Below are 23,610 nucleotides of genomic sequence, written 5' to 3'. Positions count from 1 at the left end.
GTTAATAATAACTATATTGCATTACTTAAAATTTGCTAAGAGAGTATAAAGTATTTCCAACACACTAACAAAAAGGTGATAGATGTAACATCTCCAAATTTACTCTTCTTTTTCAAAATTATTATGACTATTTTGGGTCACTTGTATTTACATGTGAATTTTAGGATCAGAATGTGAGTTTCTGCAAACAAGTCAGGTGGAATTTAGATTGGGATTGTGAAGTTGTACATCAATCTGGAGAATATTCCACCTTAAGAATATGAAGTTTTCCCATCCATGAACATGGCTTATTTTTCCATTTAGATATTTAATTCTAGGTCTTACAACTGTTTTAAGTTTATTCCCAGGTATTTTATTTTTATTGATGCTTTTATAAATGGAATTGTTTTCTTAATTTCATTTTTTAAATTGTTATTTTATTTTTATGAATGGAATTGTTTTCTTAATTTCATTTTTTAAATTGTTAGTTGCTAGTGTATAAAAAAAAATCTGATTTTCACACATTGAACTTACATACTGCAACTTTGCTAAACTTGTGCATTAGTTCTAATAGTTTTTTTTTTTTAGATTTTGTAGGATTTTTTTTGTCATCTCTTAACAGAGGTAGTTTTGCTTCTTCCTTTCCAATCTGGATGCTTTTTATATGTTTTTCTTGCCTAAGTGCCCTGGCTAGAACCTCCCAAACAATATTGAATAAAAATGGCAGGAGCAGGTATCATTGTCTTGTTCCTGATCTTAGGGTGAAAAGTATTCTGTCTTTTACCATTAAGTATGATGCTAGTTGCAGGGTTTTCATAAATGCCTTTTTATTAGGTTGAGAAAGTTCCTTTCTACTTATTTTTGTGTGTGTTAATTATGAAAAGATTTTATCAAATGTTTCTTTTGTGTCTATTAACATGATTCTTAATTCTAATAATAATGTGTATTACATTAATTGATTTTCAGATGTTAAAGAAGCCTTGAATTTAATATTTTTGGACCTTATTTGGTCATGGTGGACCATTCTTTTTATACGTTGCTGGATTTATCTATATTCATGAGATGTTAGTCTGTGGTTTTCTTTTCTTAGAATGTCTTTGTATGGTTTTGGTATCAGAGAAAATACTGGCCTCACATAATGAATATTTTTGAATTCATTATGTGTCTTCTGTGTATAGTATATATCAATATTAATAGATCTTGATTTTTTAATTCAGTCTAACAATCTGCCTTTTGAAGAAATTGTTTAATCTATTCAAATTATGCTATTATTGGTATGACTAGATTTGTTTTTGAGCTTACATTTTGTTTTCTTTTATCTTTTTGTTTGTAATTTCCTCTGTTAATTTTATTTTTATTTAAAAAAAATCTTTATTGTTGAAAATATTATAGATTCCCCCCCCCCATTGCCCCATCTGCCTGGATCCCACCTTACACCAGCAGTTCACTACCCAATTGTCTGTGTCCATGGGTAATATATAAATGCATATAAGTTTTTTGGTTAATATCCTCCCACTGGCACCCCCCATCCCTCTGAGATTCATTAGTTTGTTTTTTTTAATTCATTCGTTTATTTTGTTCATTAGATTCTTTGTTCATTTATTTTGATTTTTAGAATGAATTATTTAAAGATATGTATTTACTGACATTTTATTGTTCATATTTTTGTTCTTCTTTCTTCTTCCTTTCCCCCCTCTCCCTCCTTTTTCTTAAAAAAGACCCTTTAATATTTCTTGTATTTCTGATTGGGTGGTCATGAACTCCTTTAGCTTCTTCTTGACTGTGAAGCTCTTTATCTGACCTTCAATTCTAAATGATAGCTTTGCTGGTCAGAGTAATCTTGGTTGTAGATACTTGCTTTTCATCACTTTGAATATTTTTTTGCCACTACCTTCTGACCTGTAAAGTTTATGTTGAGAAATCAGCTGACAGTCATATGAGTGCTCCCTTGTATAGGTAATTAACTGCTTTTCTCTTGCTGCTCTTAAGATTCTCTCTTGCTGAAACCGGTTTGGCTCAATGGATAGAGCGTCGGCTTGGGGACTGAAGGGACCTGGGTTCGATTCCAGTCAAGGGCATGTACCTTGGTTGCGGGCATATCCCCAGTAGGGGGTGTGCAAGAGGCAGCTGATCAATGACTCTCTCTCATCGATGTTTCTAACTATCTCTCTCCCTTCCTCTCTGTACAAAATCAATAAAATATATATTTTTAAAAAATGATGACCCTTGATCATTAAAAAAAAAAAAAAGATTCTCTCATTGTCTTTAATCATTGGCATTTTAATTATATGTCCTGGTGTAGGCCTCTTTGGTTTCATCATGTTTGGGACTCTGTGCTTCCTAGACTTATAATTCTATTTCTTTCACCCGGTAGGTTAAGTTTTCTCTCATTATTTTTTCAAATAGGTTTTGAATTTCTTGCTACCTATCTTCTTTTTCAGCCGTTCCTACCCTCCCTGCCCATGATGAGAACATTGGTATTCTTGAAGTTGTCCCAGAGGCTCCTAACACTATCTTCATTTTTTTTGTTTTTTGTTTTTCTTTTTGCTCTTCTGCTTGGGTGTTTTTTGCTTCCTCATATTCTAAACCACTGATTTGATTCTCGGCATCTTCTATTCTACTGTAGATTCCCTGTAAATTCTCACTAAGTCCCTTGAAGCTTTCATTAAGTTCCTTAAGCACCTTATAATCATTGTTTTGAACTCTGTATCTAGTAGTTTACTTGTTTCTGTTTCACTTAGTTTTTTTTTCCCTAGAGATTTCTTCTGTTCTTTCATCTGTAACATATTTCTTAGTCTCCACATTTTGGCTGCTTCACTATATTTGTTTCTATGTATTAGGTAGAGCTGCTATGTCTCCTGGAATTGGTAGAGTGGCCTTGTGTAGTAGGTGTACTGTAGGACCCAGTGGTTTAGCCTCCCCAATCCCCTAAGCTGGGCTCTAGGTACACTCCTGTGTGGACAGTGTGCACTGTCCTGTTGTAGTTGAGCCTTGATTGCTGTTGGTATCACTGGGAGGGATGGAACCCCTCATCTCAGGCCAATTGGCTGTTATTATCAGTTGTGACTATAGTCGAAGAGCCCTATGGAGCAGGACTTGTTTCAGTGGGGCTTTGGTGTTAATTGAGTCTGACCCTTTAGTGTATTATTTATAGATGTGGTAGGGTTATAATCTGAAGGGTGTGTGGTCTGAAGCTAATCACTTGGTGTACTGGCTCTGGGGCCTCCTGGGAGGTGCAAAGTCAGCTACTTTCTGTGTTCTGCTTTGGGCCAACTGGCACGAGCTATAGAGCAATCTACAGAAGGATGCTACTTGTGTTAGGCTTGGAGGTGCCCAGGAGAAGCCAAGCTGTGAGTCTTGGCAGGCTGCTGCTAGTCAGGCCTGTGGCCACTTATCAAGAGGTATGGGGCACACTGAAGTCAGCTGCTACTTTTTTGAGAGATTTTAGAAAAGTCTGAAGCCTGAGCCAGGACAAGTCATTCACATGGAAAAGCCACAGAAAATAGTTTGGGTGGGGATGAAAAATGGCTGGGATGGGGCCTCAGGGAATCACCAGGGTTGGGCAAACTGTGTGGGCCAGGTGGAGACTCAGATCTGGCACCTGCCAGTCAGCTCTGTGGTGGGGAAGTCTCTGAAACGGAAAAATGGCATCTGCCAGCATTTCTTCTGGGATAAAGTTGCCCTCCAGTTCCTGACCAGATGCCAGAGAATTTAGTTCTTTCCTGTTTGTTCCTCATCCTTTTAAGCTAATGCCCCAGTATTGGAGTTCAGAAATAGTGAGTCCTAGTAAGTCTGTGAATGGACCCTTTAAGACGAACTGCCTGGGAATCTTAGCAGCCCTCCATTTCCCTCAGACTCAATCCCCACTGGTTTTTATAGCCCAAAGTTATGGGGACTTCCCTTCCCTGCACTGGAATCCTAGGCTGAGGGATCTGGTGTTGGGCTGGAACTTCTTGCTCCTCATGGGAGACCTCTGTCACCAAGATATCCCTCCCGATAAACAACATGCCACAGCCAAAACCAGTTTGGCTCAGTGGTAGAGCGTCGGTCTGTGGACTGAAAGGTCCCAGGTTCGATTCTGGTCAGGGGCATGTACATTGGTTGCGGGCACATCCCCGATAGGGGGTGTGCAGGAGGCAGCCGGTTGATGTTTCTCTCTCATCGACGTTTCTAGCTCTCTCTCTCTCTCCCTTCCTCTCTGTAAAAAATCAATAAAATATATTAAAAAAACACAAAAAAAACATGCCACACATCAGTGTCAGGACCAGCCTGTTCTGTGCCTCTACCCCTCCTACCAGTCTCACTGTGGCTTCTTTAATTCTCTAGTTGTAGGGCTTCCATTCAGCCAAATTTCAGGCAGTTATGAATGAAGGGGGTACTTTATTTTAGCTGTAATTGTGATGTAGTTGTGAGAGGAGGTAAGTACATTTACCTACACTGCCATCTTGACCCTCCTTCCTCTATCTTTTATCTTTTTTGTTCCTTTATTCTGCCTTTTCTGCTTTCTTTTACATTAAGGGAATACTAGTATAAAAAATTTGTAGTATATCATAGTAATTAGTTTAATGATTATTTCACTATATTTTTGAGTTACTTTTTTTTTTTTTAATTTCAGAGAGGAAGGGAGAAGGAGAGATAGAAACATCAATGATGAGAGAGAATCATTGATAGGCTGCTTCTTGCCTGCTCCCTATTAGAGATTGAGCCTGCAACCCAGGCATGTGACCTTGACAGGAATCAAACCCAGGACTCTTCAGTTGGCAGACTGACTCTCTATCGATTGAGCCAAACCAAGTAGGGCTTGAGTTACATTCTTAATGACTGCTCTACTGCTTATAATAAATATCTTATCAGAATCTACTTCAGATTTCTATTAACTTAATTCCAGAGAGGTATAGAAATGTTATTCCTGCATTGCTCTGTTCTCTTTTCTTTTTGTGTGTTATATTGTTATGCATTTTTAGTCAATATATAACCCAAAATACATTATAATTATCCTATATATTAAAGAGGTAATATGCAAATCGACCTTCACTCCAACACACAAGATGGCCGCCCCATGTGGTCAAAGATGGCCACCCCCATGTGGACACAAGATGGCTGCCACAAGATGGCTGGCAAGAGAGGGCAGTTGGGGGCAACCAGGCCTGCAGGGGAGGACAGTTAGGGGTGACCAGGCCAGCAGAAGAGGGCAGTTAGGGGTGACCAGGCCGGCAGGGGAGGGCAGTTAGGGGCAATTGGGCTGGCAGGGGAGCAGTTAGAGAAGGGGTGTCAAACTCAAACAGAGAAGGGGCCAAAATCTAAAATCCAGCCTAAATCGTGGGCCGAATGGTTTATTGAACAGTCATAAACTGTCATTGTGATGGAAACGCAGCGGAGTGCAGTGATGACAGTGTGGTGCGGGCCACATTGCAAGGCCTGGCGGGATGGATTTGGCCCGCGGGCCTTGTGTTTGACACATGTGAGTTAGAGGGTGATCAGGCTGGCAGAAAAAAGCGGTTAGGGGAAATCAGGCAGGCGAGCAGGTGGCAGCTAGCAGTCCTGGATTGTGAGAGAGATGTCTGACAGGTGGGATCGGGCCTAAATGGGTAGTTGAAATCCCTCAAGAGGTCCCAGATTGGACAGGGTGCAGGCTGGGCTGAGGGACACTCCCCCCCTCCCCGTGCACAAACTTTGTGCACCAGGCCTCTAGTTACTTTATATAATTTATGTTCTTTAAACAAGCTGAGCTAAAAGGAAAGCAAATACATGTTTATAGAATTTGTTATTTACCATTTGTTTCTCCTCATTTCTTCCTGTAGATTAATGTTACTATTTGATGTAATTTCCTTACTCAAATAAAACTTTGCTCCTTTATGTTGTTATTGTAAAATATATTACATCTCTATTTATTATAGGCTCATCGATATAATTACACACATTATACAACTGCTTTTCAAATCAGGTAAGAGAAAAAATGTAATATATAATTATACTTTTAGAATTACCTATATTAATAATACCTATATTGGCACTCTTCGTTTTTGTGTGCTTTTACAGATTCAAATTACTGTTAGTATCCCTTGCTTCAGTCTGAAGTTCTTTAAGTATTTCTTGTAACATAGATTTTCTAAAAACAAATGTATCTGGCTTCTGTTTATCTGGGAATGCCATTACTTTGTCTTCATTTTTGAAAGAAAACTTTGCTCTCTATAAGATTCTTGGTTGATAGAACCTTCAGTTTTTAACTTCCCTAAACAAAGTCAGTACCCTTACGGAAGGCAGAATTCCTATGGCTATTCCTATGTCCAGCCTCTCTCCCGGGACAGAACCTCAGTACCATAGCTCAGGATCTGGAGGCAGGCACAGCATCCTACTTCTTAGAGCAACATTTCTCTTTTGAGTTGGATAATGGGCTGAGGCACTAGACTCTATTTTTCTTGGCTTGCCTCTCCTGACATCGAACTGACATACTATGGTTAGATGGGTTGGGACAATCAGGCCCCAGTATTATTGGCTTTCTGCGTCAGAGGCAGAGTTTCTACCCTATACGTGGGGACTAGGTGGAAAAAGGGATACACAGACCTCTTAGCTGCTCTTGCCTGAAACAGAGGTGTAGTAACATGGAGCTGAAGGCAATGAAACAGAGGAAACAATAGCCATAGAATGGAAACTGGGGAAGGGAGTTGGTCATAGCTCAAATGCCAATGTCTCTTGCTGTTCTTACTGAGATTTAGTAGAGTTCCTTGAATAATAGTTTATTTGGTTTATACCCTTAGGACAATTTCCAGACCTTATAAATAGTTGTTTTTATAAACTTTGTCAGCTGTGTTTCTTTTACTAAGTCCACAGAACTCCTCATGCTATCTACCATTCTGAAAGTATTTCTAATCTTATTTCTTGACCCAACATATCACATTATGGCCAATTCTAAAAATTTCTCCAAATCAAAGTCTTTTCCAGTATGCTTTCTAAGAATGCTGCTCAATCTAATTTGGGCCCTTACTATCTTTCGGGATGATATAATGTCTTAACTTGTGTTCTGGCTTCTGATCTCTCAATACTTCAGTTTGTTCTCACATTACTCCCATATGTATCTTTCTAAAGCAGTACTTTACTAATATAAAATTGTTTCTCAAAAACCTTAAAAATCTTTACTTTGCTAACAAAATAAAGTTCAAACTTCTTGGATCTTTAACAATTCAGCTTCAACTTGTCTTTCCAATAGAATTTTTTACTACTATTCCACCTGGACAATTAGTCATGCCTTGAATATGTCTACAAAGTTGTCATTTCCTACTGTCCCATCTATCTGGGATGCCTGCATTTATCTCTAACAAAATCCTCCCTATTATTCAAGGCTTGTTCACCTATTGTCTTTTCACTCCAACTATTATAGAAGTGTGCTTCCCTTTCTTAATTACTTTGGTGTTTTAAACCAGTGGTTGCCAACCGGTGGTCCACGGAGGTCCATAAGGTCGGTGACAGCTGTTTTAGACCATTTGTAAAGCACAGATCTCTTTATTCTTTATATTGGTGAAAACCATGTGTATGTCCCACATTCCCCTTATACCAGGCTTTCTTCAAGGGCAGAGTTCCTATTGCACTCATCTTTATATTTTCCAAGGTATATATAGTGAATAATACCTTGCACTCAGTAGATTTTTAATAAATAGCTGTTAAATTTATGAATGTGTCACATTTTTGGAGACACCAATTATTTAAAATAAAATAAAAAGATTTCATGTCAGTCAGCCTAGAGAAAGGTTTATTATCTTTGAGGAGTATACTTACCTATTCTTTTTATAACTTTATATTTATTGTTAACATTATTACAGATGTCCCCATTCCCCCACCCTTTGCCCACATCCATCCAGCTTCTGTAACCCTTCCCTCTGGCACTTACCCGTTCTTTTAATTGGATTACTTCTTTGTCTTTTTGTTGCTTCCATTGTCTAAATTTCTCAGCATCCTCTTTCATCTGACGCATTAACTGTACCCGTTGATTTTTCATCACCTATAAAAACAAAAACCAGTACAAGTATTAGTCATCTGCATTTACTCAAGGTTATGTGCATATGGACAGACTAACCATTAAGAGAGAAAACTAAGCTGAGAAAGCTGCCAACAGATTTTATGATTAAGCTTATTATACCCCTTGCTGTGCTTGCCCAGATTCTCTGAGTATAGACTACACAAATAAACACTCTGAAGCAATAAAAGCAAAAATGTACCTACAAGCTAAATCCAGTCCTAAATTCATGCTATATAAATGAAGTTTCAAGGAAATAACTACTAATCCTCAAGAACAAATCCACCTAGCAACCATTATATCTAAAGGTTTTAGTACAAGTAGCCTGAAGCAACTATTTTGCAGATAAGTTAAACATTCAATAGCTGAATTTTTTCTCTAGGTGTCTGTCATTTTGCAATACTTTACAAAATTATTCCACATGATCATGGAAGGTGGTCAGGATATTACCACTAAATATTAAGGTATTTTTTTCCCTTTGGTTTCAGAGAATCTAACATTAAACTCTGAATGTCAAAGAAGGGTTTTGTTATTCAGATTTGAGACATCCACTAGAACAATGTTCTGCAAAAGGAACTTTTGTGGAGATTCATACACTTGAAATGATGACCCTGCTGGTACTCTCTCACATGAAAACACCTCTATAGTATAATTCCATATAGAACACTTATGCTTATAAATTTCAGTAGGATAAAATGCATGGATAGAGTTTAATACCCGTATCTCCTGGTTCAGTTTGGAGATGGTACACTCTGTGGATTCTTTCAGCTTCAGAAGTTTGGACTGTTCATTCAGTTTCTTCTTTAGATCAGCTATTTGACCCTCTAGCTCCTGGAGACGTTTGCGGCGGCGCTCACTCAACCTAAACACAGATGTTGCAGAAATGAAGACTAGAAACAGCAAAGCCTGACTTCAAAAGACATAATGTTAGACTCCCAGGCTCACAACCCTGATACATATAAAATAGGTGGCCGTTACATAGCCATCTTTAAGTATGAATACCACCCAAACAATCACAATTGCCTCAATAATGGGTCCTTAATACAGAGTCAAAGAACAACTGTTTTTGGGTATATAACAATGCAATTGCCTCAATACACGCCAACCCCCATACCACTATGTGTTAAAAGGATGGTTCTTTGAAGCCATTTCACATCCTTTAGCTGTAAGAAATAATTCTGATGGTTATTACATAAGTATGAGATAGAAAGTAAGCATTCAGTGTAACTTTTAAAAACATTACCTTTAGACTCAATAGAAAGATTTTAGTCACTGAGTAAAAAGAAGATAGAATAGCCAATAAGGCAGAAGTTTGAGGGAGTAGCATATTCTGGTTATCTATCTTGGTTTCATTCTTAACTAAGAAATGGCTAGATTGATTTTTCATTTACTAGCCTTGACATTAATTCTATTCACAAACTAATTTACTATCAGCGCAGGGATAAATTGTTGTTGTCTAGTAGGTCTGATAATTTTTCAAAATCCAGTTCAAATGCTAACTTCTTATAAAGCCTTCCTTGATCATAATAGCCTAAACTGATATTTCCTGCCTCTGAACTCTTAAAGCAATTACTGCTTAGGAAATTTATGTGTCTACTAATCATGTGCTGTGTTACAGCATTCTTTTATTGTCATCATGAGATGTTATTAAAAATCTCAATTAAATAACTTTTCTTTTGTGTAGGTCTCTCCTCCACAACTAAGTTTAAAATTTGTGGGTGCAGGATATGGCTCTTTTACTTCTCTACTTCTTCCACAGCTCCTCATACATAGTAGGAACTTTGATATGACATTTATTATTTAAAATTACTTTATTCTTACTTGGCTTGGTTGATATCCTTTTTTGTTGTCTGAAGTTCAAGAACCAATTCTTCCTTTTCCTTCTGTAGATTGATGACTTCCAATTCTAGATTTTTTATGTTATCCTACAAATGTTATAGGTCAGAGAGAAAGAAGACATTAAAGGCAAAGGAAGAAAATCACTTGAACATTCCACGTTTAAGAAACTATGCACTTAATTTCACCACTTCAATTGCATACTAAAAACATTTGTACTTGATTTGATGGAGATTAATGTCATGTAGTAGGAAAAGAATGGACTTGGACCCAAAAGGCTGGGCTTAAGACTTGATTCCAGTACTTACTATCTAAATATCTTGCTGAAACTGGTTTGGCTCAATGGAGAGTGTCGGCCTGCAGACTGAAAGGTCCCAGGTTCAATTCCGGTCAAGGGCATGTACCTTTTTGTGGGCACATCCCCAGTAGGGAGTGTGCAAGAGGCAGCTGATCAATGATTCTCTCTCATCAATGTTTCTAACTCTCCATCCCTCTCTCTTCCTCTCTGTAAAAAATCAATAAAATATAAAAATTAAAAATTAAAAATAAATATCTTAAGGAAAGTAATTTCATTTCTTTTTGCCTTAGTTTTTGTGCAGAACAGAATTAATATAGCAGACATGAAGCTACTATCTTTATTTTTTAAATATATTTTTATTGACATCAGAGAGGAAAGAAGAGTAAGAGAGAGATAGAAACATCAGTGATGAGAGAGAATCATTTATCAGCTGCCTCCTGCACCCCCCACTGGGGATTGAACCCGAAACCTGGGCATGTGCCCTGACCAGGAATGAAACCATGACCTCCTGGTTCATAGGTTGATGCTCAACCACTGAGCCACACAGGCAGACTACTATCTATAAAAAGGACTGCTTGTAAGGCTAGCCCATGGCTCATGCCTGGAAACTTGGATTTGGGCAGAGTTTCCACCATTCTCTAACTAATGAGTGGCTCACTATGCCTAAACTGTAAAAAAATATAATTTATCCTAAACACATGCTTTCCTTCTGGGAGTTTAGAATTTTGATATGTGCTAGGCAGAGAAAATCTACATAAATGACACCTGGTAAAATCCCTGGATTCCTAGGCTCAGGGGAACTTCCTGATAGACAACATTTCACACGTGTTGTCACAACCCATTGCTGGAAAAAGTAGGCACATACTGGGTGATTCCACTGGGAGAAGATTCTTGGAAGCTTGTACCTGATTTCCTTGAGATTTTGCCCCATGTGCCTTTTCCCTTTGCTGTTTTGCTTTGTATCCTTTCACTGTAATAAATCTTAGCTGTGACTATGACTATATGTTGTGTCCTGTGAGTCCTCCTTGAAGAATTGTCGAACCTGGGAGTGGTCGTGGGGACCACCAAGCATTTCCCCATCTATATAAACAGGTAACAACACCATTTATCTCACAGGGTTGTTGGGAATATAAATAAGAAAAAAAAAAAATAGACATTTTATAAACTGTAAGGACTGCACAAACATCCTTATATTCAGAACTTTCAAACATATGTACTAGTATTCAGAAACAACTATAGTTCTGCATGCATTTAGGAAACAAATTCTAGAAAGTTAAGTTGGTACTTTTCAAGATTGGGAAAACCCAATGAACAGATTCTTTCCTGTTATCATAACTTAAAAAGATGAAAGGAAAATAAGTGACTGAGTGATTGACAGCCAAGAAGATTGTAAGCAGGCCTTAGACCAGTAGTGAAATCACACAAAGAAGCAGAGGCAGGTTAGGGGGGCTTTATCAAACAAGCTTTCTAAATTGGCAAGAGCTGTTTTCCACAAAATATACTGAGCCACTTCTGTATAACCAACAAAAATCCATCTCATTGTTTTATAGTTACCCTGCATATTTAAACTGGCAATAATGTATGTGTATATGTGTGTATATTTATAGAACTAACATATGAACACATTCTTGTAAAAAAGTTCAAGTAAAATATATGAAGCGCAAGTCCCCATGACTGCCCCACCCCTGCCAAAATTCCAGAAGTAACCACTGTTATCGGCTTAATCCAGACCTTCCAGATATTTTTCTAGATGTTTACATAGACTAATTATTTACACATATATGTAAGTGCATGGACTACATATGTAATTAATAAATATACTGTAGAAAATTTCTAGTATACTATATGTCAATAGATAATATATATAGTATATACACACAAATGTGCATATATGTATCTGTGTATACCTATTAGAATGTATTAAAGATAAGTAGAGCCGAAACTGGTTTGGCTCAATGGATAGAGCGTCAGCTTGGGGACCGAAAGGTCCCAGGTTCGATTCTGGTCAAGGGCATGTACCTTGGTTGCGGGCATATCCCCAGTATGGGGTGTGCAAGAGGCAGCTGATCAATGACTCTCTCTCATCGATGTTTCTAACTCTCTATCTCTCTCCCTTCCTCTCTGTACAAAATCAATAAAATATATTTTAAAAAAATAAAGATAAGTAGAATTACACTTTATGTATATATTATTCTGTAACTTGCCTTTTTTAAAACCTGGTCTTGGAGATTTATTTATATCAGGGCATATATAGATCTATCTCATTCTGTTTTTTTCCATAATTAAATATTCTTACACTAGTATATGTCTTGTGCACATGTGCAAGGTTTTTCTAGGGTAGAGACAAGTGGAATTATCGGATCATGGTGGGCACACATTTTCTATTTCAATAGAAACTGTCAAATTGCCTTCCAAAGTGGCTGTTCCAATTTATACTCTTGCCAGCTATGTATACAAGTACTTGTTTTCCTGCATTTTGTCAACATTTGATATCACTACACTTCCAAATTTGTAGCAATCAGATGGGTAAAAAATAGTATGTATTCATTATATATCCCATATTCAGTCAATAATTGCCTCACCAACTCCATAAAAGGAATTATTCCTAGGTTACTATAACTCATGATAATCTTCATTAAAAGCTACACCTTCTCAAATTTTTCTATGGCGATGCTTCATAGTGACAGAAAAAGTTTAGAATAGTGGTCGCTAGCCTTTTGGACCCCGTGGGCCACCGGTTGGCGAACGCTGTTTCAAAGGTTTCCTTAAATCAGCAGTTGCCAATCTTTCAGGCCTCACGGACAACTGGTTGGCAACCGCTGGTTTAGAACAAAAAACTACCTTATTTTTTAGAAAAAGAGAGGCAGTCGATTGGCAGAGGGTGGAAGGGGGGGTAAGAGATCAATCAAAGAACTTGTATGCACATAACCATAACCAATGGACATAGACGATAGGGGGGTGTTGAAGGCCTGGGCTAGGGAATGGGGGTGGGCTGCCAGAGGACAATGGGGGATAAAGTGAACATATGTAATACTTTTTAACAATAAGAATAAAAAAAAAGTACAGATTAGCAGGTATAGAATAGTCATGGGGCTGTAAAGTACAACACAGAAAATATAGTCAATAATCTCTATATAAAAGCCCAGTGACCAGAATGGATGGAACGACTAGTCGCTATCACACTTATTGCAGCAGCCAACTGGCCTGATTGGGACCCCTATTGCCCCCCCCACCCCCCCTCCCCGCCAAACTTCTGCAGCCCTTCCCCCTGGCCAGCCTGGCCCCTGACCGGCCCACACACCCTGATCAGGGATGTGGCTAACTGGCCAACTGCCCACAGTCCTTCCCCCTGGCTGGCCCCACCCTCAATAACTCCCCATCCCAATCGGAGGTGGGGCCATCCAGCCAACCACCCACAGCCCCTGCCCTTCACTGACTCACCCCTAACTGCCCCCCCCCCCCCTTTACTGGGGGCGGGCAGGCCAATCTCCTGCAATCCCCTCTCCCCCAGCTGGGCCAGCAGGACCCCACCCATGCATTCGTGCACTAGATCTCCAGCCTATATACTACCCTGTTTCCCCGAAAATAAGACAGTGTCTTATATTAATTTTTTCTCCTAAAGTTGCGCTAGGTCTTATTTTCAGGGGATGTCTTATCTTTCTATGTGCTAGGTCTTATTTTCGGAGGATGTCTTATTTTGGGGGAAACGGTAGTATATAAAAGGCTAATATGCTAAGTGTCCAACCACTTGACCAGTTGCTATGATGTGCACTGACCACCAGGGTGCAGAGCTCAACATAGGAGCTGCTGTGACATGCACTGGCCATTTACAGAAAAATGGCACCACGGACCTAGCACCCACAAAGCAACACTCAGCTTCCCCACAGTGGGACACAGGCCCTGACACCAGGCTGGAGTGGCAGCCCACCAAATCACAGCTAAAGCTGCTGAGACCCTATGGTGCAAAATGTGGCCCACAGGCCAGCCCAGCAGAGAAATGGTGGCTGTGGGTGCTGGGTAAGGACATGATGTAGCAACACCCAGCTTTCTCTCCCTAGCAACTACCCTCCCTGGACTTTGTTCAGCCCAGGAACACAACTTGCTTTATAGCCAGGTAGAAAGATTTTTATATTTTAACCAAATGTCTGTGAAGGGTTTTTCCCATGCCTTATCTCATTTGATCCTCACAGAAGTCTTGGAGTAGGTAGATAGGAGACTCATTGGAATCCTAATTCCTTTTTATTAGCCAGAAAACAGAGATTTAGAAAACTTAGAAACTTGACTCAACTGAAAAGAAGAAATGGTGGACCTTGAAAATGACTTCAGGTTTTCTCACTGTGCAGAATATAATCAAATACTGTTGCAGTTAAATATTTTACCCTTTGTTCTTCCTGTGTGATCTACAATAATAATCTACATTGTGTTGATATCTACTGTTGTATTGCTAACAATTACCTGAAAGAGAAGTTGGGTGCTTCACTGGACTGGAAAAAGTTTAGCTACATCAGAAAGCAGGCCTAATTAAGCAAGTTTATATACACTGAGTAGCTAGATTATTATGATCTCTGAACGCATAATAATCTGGCCACTCATTTTGAGTGTGTGTGTGTGTGTGTGTGCGTGTGTGTGTGTGTGTGTGTGTGTATTAGAGGTCCGGTGCATGAATTCGTGCATAGGTGGGGTTCGGCCTGCCTGACCAGGGGCAGAGGGGATATGGGCGGTTGGCTGGCCTGCCTGCAGGTCAAACTCCTGGTTGAGGGGACAATTTGCAAATTAGCCTTTTATTATATAGGATATACACTGAGTGGCTAGATTATTATGCATTCAGAGATCATAATAATCTGGCCACTCGTGTATATATATAAAGCTCTTGCTGGCTCCAATGCACATGTATGTTTCGATCTGTCATTGTTGATCATGAACTTGGTTGACACTTCTATTATAGAGAAAGGGTGAATAATGATATTTAAATATTTCTTCTAATTAATTTCCTTTCAATGTGCATGAATTTGTGTACTGGGTCACTAGTATTATAATAACTATGCATGGTGTTAGATGGTGCTAGATTTATCAGGATGATCACTTTGTAAATTATATAAATGTACACTCACTAGATTGTGTATCTGAAACTATATTGTACCCCAACTCTAATTAGAAAATAAAAATATTAAAATTAATAAAATAAAATTAATTAAAAAAAGAGTACAAGAAAAAAGGAATAATTTTTAAGCTTAACCATTAATCCTTTGTTTACCCTGCAAAGGCCAAAATACATTCAACCTAAAAAACAAAACAACTTCATTTTAAATCCTGTTAACATGGAGACTGAGCTACATATTTAACTTACTCCCTCCTAATCCCGTTAAAGTGAACTAAAAGAAGGGTATAAATTGACAAGGATGAAAAGAGCAGTCAAAAGACATAAACACAATTTTGTAAAAGGAAAACAAGTGATAACTGACTTAGCAGAACTGAAAAGCTAAAATACACCTATAGGACAAATGACAAGAAGCAATAAGCCAATTTATACTATAGAACTACAGAGAAGAGCACAGATTTCCTCTCTGGACAGACCAAACCCAATGGGCTGAACTCACAGACAGCAAACATAGTGGAAGGCAGGGATAAAGTATCATACTGCTGATGGAGGATTAAATAAGTATCTGTAAATGACTGGAAAGACTCCAACTCACTTGTTTTCTCTGGGTTACCAGAAGTAGGGCATACCTCCTCTTTCCCCACATAACTCCAGGCAGGACAATGAATGAAAGATTTCTTTAAAAGAAACTGATCAGCCCAAGAGAAACCCATGTATATAGAACCTCCTATTGTTTAAAGTGCCTCCCTGTTAAATATAAACGAACAGCTGAAGATCATTGGACATTTGGGGCATGTTTCTTACCTGAAAAAAAGACCAAAACAAAAAAACTAAAGTAAAAAACTTGGAAGAAACAGAGGTAAGAAAGGAAGAAGAGAACCTCAACAAAATTTAACTTCTATTCTTAAAGCTAAACACTATATCCGTAAAAAACAAACAACAAACAAACAAACAAAAAAACAGCAGCACAATTTACCATAGCTAACATTTGGAAACAGCCCAAGTGTCCATCAGCAGATGAGTGGATTAGAAAACTATGGTACATCTACACAATGGAATACTATGCTGCTGTTAAAAAGAATGAACTCCTACCATTTGCAATAGCATGCATGGATCTGGAGAGCATTATGCTAAGTGAAATAAGCCAGTCAGAGCAAGATAAATATCACATGATCTCATTCATTTGTGGATTATAATAAACAACATAAACTAATGAACAAAAACAGACCCAGAGACAGAAGCATCCATCAGACCGTCAGACCTCAAAAGGAAGGTAGGGGAGGTTGGGGGTACGAGGGAGAGATCAACTAAAAGACTTGTATGCATGCATTATAAGCATAACCAGTAGACAGAGACAGCAGGAGGGCATGTACAGGAGTGGAGTGGGGTGGCACTGGGGGAATATTGGACACGTATGTAATACCTTAGTTAATAAAAAAATCAATGAAAAATACATAGTCTAGTAAAAAGATAATATAAGAAAACCTCCCATTAAAGAAGAATTGAAAATTCTAGACTGAAAGGACACACCAGGCACCAAGCACAATAAATGAGAAAAGATCCATATCAAGGTGCATCACTATGAAATTAAATAACACTTTGGGACAATGAAAAGATTCTAAAAGTTTCCACAGAGAAAAATACAGGTAAAATAAAAAACCATCACAAATTATAATTGACTTCTTAATAGCAACAATGGAAAAAGAAGACAATGGAGCAAAGCCCTCAAAATTCTGGGGAAGAAAATTTCCATTGTAGAATTCTAAATCTAGCCAAATTAATAAGTGTAAGAAGAACAACAACAACAAAAAATTTGCAGGCATGCAACCGCTTAAAATATTTTCCTCTCATGTACACTTTCTTATAAAGTCATTATGGTTTGTATTCTACAAAAAGGTGTATCACAAGAAGGGGGAAGACATGAGACATGAAACACATTCCTAAGGTGAATGGTCAAAGATTAATGGCTGGACAGTAGGCCAAGAGAAAGCAAACCAGGACAGAAGATTTTCAGGAGGGTTGTCTTAAAAAAAAAAAGGGATTGATAAATTTATCTGGTGTAGTTCACCACACTGAGAGGAGTTTCATCATTCTGTTAAGTTTAGAGATAAATTATTAACAGGTACATAGAAGACTAAGTAAATGAAAAACTGAGATTATTATAGTCAGTCAAAGATGGTACCTATGGGTAGAAGCTGAGCTTACATTCTTGCAAGAATATATCAAATTCATGCACTGGGGATGGGGGGTCCTTCAGCCTAACCTGTCCCCTCTCACATATAGGGAGTCCTCAGGGAATGTCCTACTGATGGCTTAGGCCCGCTCCCTCAGGGGAGCGGGTCTAAGACGCAGTCTGGCCTCCCTTTGTGGGAGGCAACTGGGCTGATCAGCGGAAGGCACCAGTCCCATCACTCCGCTGCTGCAGCCACTGCCAGTCACCACAGCCACCAAGGTGTTTTCATCAACACGGACTCCAGAACCTTCACCAAGAAAAAATGGCAACTTTCTTTAGGCATTTTCAAGATGTGTCTTTCATAGGATATTCATTTCTTTCTTTCTTTCTTTTTTTTATCCTCACCTGAAGATATGTCTCGATTGACTTTTAGAGAATGTAAAAGAGAGGGGAAGACTGAGAGAAACATCAAAGTGAGAGGAACACTTTGATTGGTTGCCTCCTGTATGAGCCCTGATCTCTGCCCTGGCCAGGGAGGAGCCTGCAACCTAGGTACATGCCCTAGATCAGAATCGATCCCAGACCCTGCTGTCGGCAGGCTGAGGCATTATCCACTGAGTCAAACCAGCTAGGGCAGGATATGACATTTCTTAGCCCTCCAGCAGCGGACCTTCATTTTTTCCTCCAGGAGTGTGGTGAAAAAACCCTAAATCACCTTTTTGGATTTTTATTACACAAGTTACTAAGAATATTACCAGTAGATATACAGGGAGCTTAGCCAATGTGCAGTCAGGAAAGGTGTTTCCTCTATAGTTCACACCAATCATGGGCTGGGCTCTGCCCTGGCCTAAAGCCTATGGCCGACCTTGGGCAGGGCACCCCCAGATCCCTGCGATCCCAGGCTCCTCTCCTGCCTCTTCATTCTGATTGCAGGTTGACCCTGCCCAGGAACCCCCTGGCTCAGTCCCTTCCCAGGCTGCTCTGGGCCCACACAGCCTTACCTCACAGTGACCTGGGTGCCAGGATGTTCCTGGGCGCCTATGTATGCAAATTAACCACCATATTTTTGGGGGGTTCATTTGCATACTCATTCTGATTGGCTAAGGGTGTAGCGAAGGTATGGTTATTTACATGTTTACATGTTTGTATATTATTAGATAAGACTAGAGTCCCGGTGCACAAAATTTGTGCACGAGGGGGTGGTGGTGGTGTGAGAAGGGGTGACCCTCAACCCAGCCTGTATCCTCTCCAATCTGGGACCCCTTGAGGCAGTTGGATATCCCTCTCACAATCTAGGACTGCTGGCTCCCAAATGCTCACCTGCCTTTCTTCCTGATTGCCCCTAACCACTCTGCTTGCCAGCTTGATCATCCCCTAACCTCTCCCATGCCAGCCTGATTGATGTCTAACTGCTCCCCTGCCAGCCTGTTTGCCCCCAACTTCCCTCCTCTGCCAGCCTGGTCATCCCAACTGCCCTCCCCTGCTTGCCTGATCGCCCCCAACTGGCCTCCCTTGCAGGCCTGGTGCCTCTCAACTGTCTTCCCCTGCTTGCCTGATTGCCCACAATTGCTCTCCCTTGCAGGCCTAGTCCCTCCCAACTGCCCTCCCCTTCTGGCCATCTTGTGTTGGCCACCTTGTGTTCACATGGGGGCAGGATTTTTGACCCATGGGGGCAGCCATCTTGTGTGTTGGAGTGATGGTCAATCTGCATATTACTCTTTTATTAGATAGGATAGAGGTCTGGTGCACAGGTGGGGGCCAGCAATGCAAACAGGGATATCAAAGGTAATGTTTGGTAAACCGTAAAAGGATTATCGGGTTAGGGGCTTGCCTTCAGCCATTCAGCCAAAAGCAGGGCAATATTATGCTGATTTTCAGCCCTTGCTGAACATCAAAGTCCATTAGCCTTCCAGTGGACTTCTTGCATAATTATGCTAACTACTGGTTGGTCTTAGCCTCTGGCAATGATGTTAACATCTTCAGCAAATTCAACATATGAAGCTTTGAAGCTTGCTGTCAATACAACAAAACAGCATACATATCAAATTGCATATATATCAACATATTTGTAACTCCATCTATTGAAAAAAACCCCACATTATTAACTGATATATCTGGTAAGTCAGTCAGAGAAAGATAAGTATCAACATGACTGCACTCATATGTGGAATCTAATGAACAAAATAAACTGATGAATGGAGTGGATCCAGAGACATGGAAGCATAGAAAAGAGTGTATAATCTCAGAGGGAAGGCAAGGGAGGGTAGGTGGGAGGTAATCAACCAAGATCCTGTATGCATACATGTATAACCCATGGACACAGATGATAGGGTGCTAAAGGCTTAGGGTGGGGGAAGAGAAGCAGAGGTGGGCTGGAGTGGGTCAATGGGAGAAAAATGGAAACATATGTAATACTTTCAACAATAAATAAAAATAATTAATTAATACAAAAGTATTCAAAACAGTGGTACTGGCATAAAAACAGACACATAGATAAACAGAAAGGAATAGAGAGCCCAGCAATAAACCCTCACTTATATGGTCAACTAATCTATGATAAAGGTAAAAATATACACTGGAGTCATAACAGTCTCTTAAACAAGTGGTGCTGGGAAAACTGGACAGATACATGCAAATAAAACCCTAAAACTGGACCACTCTTGTACAAAATATACAAAACTTCTTCAAAATGGGGTAAAGATTTAAATGTAAGGACCAAAACCATAAAAACTATAAAAAAAAAAACATAGAAAGTAAACAATTTCACATTAGTCTGAGGTAATATATTTTAGGTTATGTCCTCTCAAGCAAGGGAAACCAAAGCAAAAATAAACAAATGGAACTACATCAAATTAAAAGCTTCTGCACAGCCAAAAAAGCCTTCAATAAAACAAACAGGTAACTAACTAAATGGGAGAAGATATTTGCAAACAACATCTCTAATAAGGGGTCAATATTATATATATATATATATATATATATATATATATATATATATATATATATATATATATATTTATAAAACTCATACAATTCAATAACAAAAAAAAGTAAATAATCCAACTGAAAAATGGGCAGAGGACATGAAAAGACATTTTTCTAAAGAAGACATACAGATGACTAACAGTCATGAAAAGATGTTCAATATCAATTATTGTTGGGGATATGTAAATAAAAACAATGAATGGCTATTATGAAAAAAGTCAACAAATAACATATGTTGATGAGAATGTATAGAAAAGGGAATCCTTTTGTACTGTTGGTGGGACTGCAAACTGGTGCAGCCCTATGGAAAACAGTGTGCTGATTCCTTAAGAAAATTAAAAACAGATACACAATACAACTCAACAATTCAACTTTTGTGTATTTATCTGAAGAAATTCAAAATCCTAATTTGAAAATATTCATTCACTGCTATCTTCACTGCAGCATTATTTACAACAGCCAAGATGTAGAAACAACCTAGGTGTCCATCGATAGATGAATGGGAAAAGATGTGGCACACACATACACACACACACTGAAATATTACAGAGCAATGGTTTTATTAATATGTGGAATCTAAAAACAAAACAAATAAATAACAGACCCATGGAAACAGACCAAAGGGATGGTTATTAGAAGGGGTGGTGGTGAGATGTCTTTGCACTGAAAGAGGCCCTTGCTTAAATAAGAGAAGGGGAATATAGTCAATAATATTGTGACAAGTTTACACAGGGAAAGATGATTACTAGAACTAGTGGGGTGGTCACACTGTAAGGTGTAAAAATGTCAAATCACTATAGTGTACACCTGAAATGAACATATTGTACACCAACTATACTTAAATAAAAAAATAAATTAAAAATGATATTATTAACTCCGGGATAAACAAAAAGCTATACAAGAAAGGAAAGAAATCATATTATACTATATGACTCAGCTGTTAAACATTTACATACAGACATAATCATAAAAATGTAAACACAAACTATTTAATCAAACACTGTGATATAATACCTTTTTCTTTCTTTTTATATATAATCATCTTTAAAGATAGAGGTGAGGCAGTATGCATGGGTGGCTATATAAGAGAGCTATGTTCCAGTCTTCCAAAGTGAAAAATCAATTGATAATGTTAGTATTGTACTATTTGACTTTTACAAATTATAGACATGTATTTATTTGACATAAAGAAAAATTAAGTTTTAAAAAAAGTTAAGTAAGACTGGTAATAAAAAAAATAAAACATCTATTGGCATATTGGCAACTCAATTATTACCTCTACTCTAGGGGTATAAAGTGGCAAAAATCACATAGTAAACCTCCCCTTTTTATTTGTTCTTACTCTGAAAAATTAGGGGAAATGGTGGTAGAAATGCATTAGTGTTTCAGGGATTTCTTGATACTAGCATATAAGACTTTGGGGTTATAGCTGGATGGGAAAACAATGCACCCTTTCCACCTATCAGTCCTATTAACATCCCTTTGTGGATGGGAAACACTGGGCTACAAGGAAAATGAGGTCTGGAGCAAGGGTAATCTTGCCAATAACCTAAAAGCCAAGACTTGTCTTTAAGTAAAGATAAATTCTCTTAATTAACAAGAGCAAATTAAAACCACCACAAGGATAAACAAGTTCAGCCATTTGCCAAGTCATGTTATATCCAGTACGAATCTCTTTATAATTGACACTGAGACCATGTACCATTCTCAGAACCCCAGCATAGTTATTTGAACACAATTTCTTCAAGCAGGGACCATTTCTATTATAACACCATCAAACTACTAGAGGCCCAGTGCATGGATTCGTGCACCTGCAGGGTCCCTCGGCCTGGACTGAGCCTCTCGAAATTTGGGACCCCTCAGGGGATGTTGGAGAGCCAGTTTCAGCCCAATCCTTACAGGTCAGGCTGAGGAACCCCACTGGTGCACGAATCCATGCACTGGGCCTCTAGTATGCATATAAAATCTTTGGTTAATCTCTTCTGGTCCTCCTCCTTCTGCCCTTCCCACTGAGATTCATCAATTTATTCCATCTTTCCATGCCTGTGGTTTCCACTCCTGCATTGAGCATCTACCCCTGGTGGTCAGTGTGCGTCATAGCTACCAGACAGTTGGCTGGTGGGCCAGTCGCTTAGGCTTTTATATACATAGATTTATTAAAACCTATTGTAGAAGGTATTAGATTAAGTAAAACAAAATTATAGTTTCCCTACCCAGAATGTATTCTTTTTTTAAACCAATAGTAGTTGTCTTACACACATTATGTTGTCTTGTCATCATCAAAAACAGTTTGCCTGTTTTCTTTGCTTGCAATTCAAGAGAGATGGTAGACATTAACAAATGCTAGACATTAACAAATGCTGCGCTAGAAAAGATTTTACCTGGTACTGGAACTGAATTGGTTGTAATTGGCTGTCATCTTGAGTCATCTTCCTGGCTAGAGCCTCTTTCAGTGCAAGGGCTTTATTCAACTCAACCAGCTCCTTAGACATCTGAGCTTGACGGAGAACATGTTGAGTGGTGAATCCATCAGAAGATCTGCTTGTCTGTAGACAGGTTTCCACTTTCTGGAAAAGATCAGGATAATGATTTGTAAGAGAAATAAGTAATTGGAGTTCCTTAGATACTACTTAATCAAGTCTCACAGCCATTTCTCCATTATCAGTACCTTTGATCTTTACAACCCTGCTTTCTCATACATTCACTTTAAATATCTAAAATAAATTGAGCTAGCCTATTTCCCTGCTCTCATAAGCATTTTATTTCTTATATCCTTTAACTGACTCTCTCAGAGCAAACTAAATTTCTTATGTTTTTCTTTTTCTTTTTTAATCCTCACCCAAGGATATATTTTTAGTGTTTTTTGTTTGTTTGTTTGTTTTTTGTTTTTTAAGAGAAAGATGAAGGGAGAGAGAGAGAAAAAAACACCCACATTGATGTGAGAGAGAAACATCGATCATTTGCCTTCTGCATGTGCCCCAATTGGGGACTGAACCTGCAACCTTTGGTTCACAGCACAACACTTCAAACAACACCCGGCCATGGCTCTTGATATTTTTTTTTATTAATCAGGCCAACATTTCTCACTTTTACCTCATCCTAAGGGATTCTTAAAGGAGAGAAGGCTTTGGAAATGGCACTTTAGGAATGGTGGAAATGAAGAAGGTTTCATTTATTATCAAAAAGCTGACCTCTTGCACCTGATTTATCTCCCATCTGTCTTCTTTCAG

General features: G+C 38.7%; 1 protein-coding gene across 2 annotated transcripts in view; it reads right to left on the bottom strand.

The window, feature by feature from the left end:
* The window catches only part of KIF4A (kinesin family member 4A), a 145,780-nt gene that overhangs the window by 38,469 nt on the left and 83,701 nt on the right, over positions 1–23,610 (bottom strand). For both annotated transcript variants that reach the window (XM_036411442.2, XM_036411439.2), the window contains 4 exons: positions 22,762–22,947; positions 9,812–9,915; positions 8,708–8,852; positions 7,865–7,975 (listed from right to left, as the gene is read on the bottom strand). In XM_036411442.2, the coding sequence (XP_036267335.1) occupies positions 7,865–7,975; positions 8,708–8,852; positions 9,812–9,915; positions 22,762–22,947 (546 nt within the window). The remainder of the gene's footprint in view (positions 1–7,864; positions 7,976–8,707; positions 8,853–9,811; positions 9,916–22,761; positions 22,948–23,610) is intronic.

Source organism: Pipistrellus kuhlii, unplaced genomic scaffold, assembly GCF_014108245.1.
Source record: "Pipistrellus kuhlii isolate mPipKuh1 unplaced genomic scaffold, mPipKuh1.p scaffold_m20_p_40, whole genome shotgun sequence".
NCBI lineage: Eukaryota > Metazoa > Chordata > Mammalia > Chiroptera > Vespertilionidae > Pipistrellus > Pipistrellus kuhlii.
Note: the sequence above shows the minus strand (reverse complement) of the source record. Positions and strands in the feature narration are given on the sequence as shown.